Consider the following 2,831-nt stretch of genomic DNA (forward strand, 5'->3'; position numbering starts at 1 on the left):
GCATTCTGCTTGTCCCTGTTTACAGCAAAATGTTATTGGGGATAATGGATTGCAACCGCACGAGTGAAGTTCACTTTTTGGTGGACACTGTGCAAGAAAAGCAGCCAGGCAAGTGAAAAATGTGCTGTGCCAGCCCATTATCACAGCAACTTGCGATCGGGGTTAATGTATCATGAAATATTTTATTGACCTGACTTGATTTTAAAAGAATACATATTTCTTTATTTTGATCCAAAATAGAAACATTCATTTGTTAACAGACATGCAAAGTATCTATCTATCTATCTATCTATCTATGCCCAATAAATGGCCAAATAAATATACATCATTTAACACCTTTCATTTAAAAAGAAACTTTTACAGAGAAACCAAAAAAGTCCAGTTTGAGAAAAAAAACAAAGTAAAATAAGAAAGATATCATTTTTGTTTCGTTCCCAGATAATCCTTATCGTTTAAATTATTTTTATCTTTTACAGAATTTTAATATAATATATGAAGACATGTGGGAATTTTACTCACACCCTGTAATATTTACAGTATGTATTGTGAAAAAAAACCCAAATTAAATTTAAAAATAATTAAAAAAATAAAATTAAGATGAATAAGAGGACAATTATTTGCAAACAGAACAAAATTAAACATATACAAGTTATTCTTCAGGTTTATTTCCTTAGATTCTGACTGGGCTTATAACAGAGTAGAACAGCTTCACTTTGTCTAGTCCCTGATCATTTCATTTTGTTTTGGCGAATTCCTTTCTGCCTCCCCCCTCTCTTCCAAAATTGCGGACACGGTGGATCTTAGCCAACTGCCCTTGGATAGTCTTCATGATGTCCACGTGGTCCGGGATGTGAACGTAGCGAATGTTTCTCCCGGTGATGAAGAGATCCTGCAGCTTGGTGAGGCATCCCTTGCGGTCACGATACAAGACCTCCTCCAGACGTACGTTCATGAAAGCGTCCACGTTGACCACTCGGCCCCGCGCCGTGCTCTCGTCTCTCAGGTCCACCGTGGTCACCTCCCCTCGAAGGCCTTGGAGAAAAACCACCATGCTGTTTTCAGCGATGATCCGCTCACGGATAGAGCTGAAACTCTCTATTTGGCTTGACGGAAGGGTCTCGGTCTTCTCTGACTCCATGGCAACCTGCAAGAAACGTCAAGGTAAACTTAAAGGTAACGTGCTTTGTTCTAAAAAAGTTACATATGGAATAATTTCCCTAGTACGTATGTCTTGACAATACCCAACTGAGTTCAAAGAGCCCTTATAATTTTTCCCCTCCCATTGCGCCTATCTGCTTTTATCTCACTTTTAGCAAAGTTGTTTAGGCAGCAGAACACAGTAGGTTGGAGGCGCGGGGTGCAGGCTGGGGTTTGAAGGGTGACTTTATGCTGGTCACCTCAGTTAATTGTGTAGCATGAAAATGGTTAAAACAAGAAAAGGTCTGTACAGTCCAAACGCCAGACCAAAACCACCAAAAAGATGAAAAAAGAAGGGTTTATTCAAACATGTCTAAGGAATCACAAAGGCTGCTATGAGGACACAAGCCGGAAGATGGCGTCAGCAAATTAAAAAGTTCCAAATTCTGTACAGCTCCTTAAACATTGCTAGCTCTTCTTCAGTCCTTTTTCTTTATGATAGATGATATTTGTGAAATAGAAACCCATTTTATTCCCTTCAATTATAATATTTAAATCCTCTATCATACACTGAAACCAAAGAACAAACCTTATTACAGGATCAAGCATTTAATAATTTTAATAATCAGTTGGAAAAGAAGCAGAAGGACTGTTCAGCCAATCAGAATGCAGAACACGCTGCAGCGTTCACAGCAAAGTAATCATCTCACCAGCTACAATTTTCTAATTCTACTGAAAGATAATTCTTGCAATTCTATATATTTTTCACAATTATTTCAACCTTTTTTTGTAAACCAGGAGAACTACAGAAACGAGCAAAATTATCTCCACGGATAGATAATTCATTTTTAAAATATAAATAAATAAATCACAGTATTTAATATTTATTTCTTAAGTAATTATAATCAAATCAAGCACAATAATACTTCAAATCAACAGTGCAGACAGTGTAATCAATGCATCGAGTCGTAAATAAACAATTGCAAATGTGCAGTAGCCTACATAACAATTTTTAATTACACTCAACGTGTGTATATGTATTTTGATTGTATAAAATACATGATACAAATATTATTGAAAATTAACTTTAAATGCTTTACTTTACGGACTCTAAAATTATAAATTTGTAGTATGACCTTATTAGATGAATAAAGTATCTATCTATCTAGTGTCTATTGCAAAAGTTTGTCATTACAGACCAGCCCTGGCTTTAAATTCTGTCAAGCTATGCAACAAAACTGACAACAACATATACAAACAATTATTAATCGATGAAATAACAAGCAAAATGAAACGTTTACCTTGCGTTTTAATCCACTTTAGGGAAAATAATGTTCGCGGGATAATGGCAAACACATCCGGGTAAGAATCACGTGACTTGATGACGTCAAATAAATTCAGTCAAAACAACACAACACTGCCCTCTGCTGGATGTTGGCATGCAATCGGTAAATCCATAGGTGATAGAAAAAACGTTTAAATAAAGGTTATTCGACCCAAAATTAATAGAAAAACATTTACACACACATCTATCTACCCATCTAAGACTGGTAGCTGGATTTGCACCCATGACCCCAGAAGGTTGTCGCGGACACGCTCACCACTCAGCCGCTGTGCCACCACACACATGCATATATTCATACTTATCAATGAGATGAATGTACTCTTAAAAGTGTTTAATTAGCTAAGTTTTC

The 2,831-nt window shown here is 36.4% G+C and overlaps 1 protein-coding gene across 1 annotated transcript; it reads right to left on the reverse strand.

Annotated features, from left to right (window-relative positions):
- Window positions 1–162: 162 nt before the first annotated feature.
- On the reverse strand, window positions 163–2,575 carry lsm10 (LSM10, U7 small nuclear RNA associated). The gene is made up of 2 exons (XM_088328917.1): window positions 2,439–2,575; window positions 163–1,144 (listed from the first exon to the last, which is right to left on the reverse strand). Exon 2 carries the CDS (start codon window positions 1,136–1,138, stop codon window positions 734–736), a length of 405 nt encoding a protein of 134 aa, XP_088185043.1. The 5' UTR covers window positions 1,139–1,144; window positions 2,439–2,575; the 3' UTR covers window positions 163–733.
- Window positions 2,576–2,831: the final 256 nt, after the last annotated feature.

This window comes from Urocampus carinirostris, chromosome 2 (assembly GCF_059441175.1).
Source record: "Urocampus carinirostris isolate Australia breed hairy pipefish chromosome 2, RoL_Ucar_1.0, whole genome shotgun sequence".
NCBI classification, from domain to species: domain Eukaryota; kingdom Metazoa; phylum Chordata; class Actinopteri; order Syngnathiformes; family Syngnathidae; genus Urocampus; species Urocampus carinirostris.

Bases quoted from the DNA above. Each gene is read 5' to 3' on its own strand.
- lsm10 (XM_088328917.1), bottom strand. From the start codon at position 1,138: ATGGAGTCAGAGAAGACCGAGACCCTTCCGTCAAGCCAAATAGAGAGT.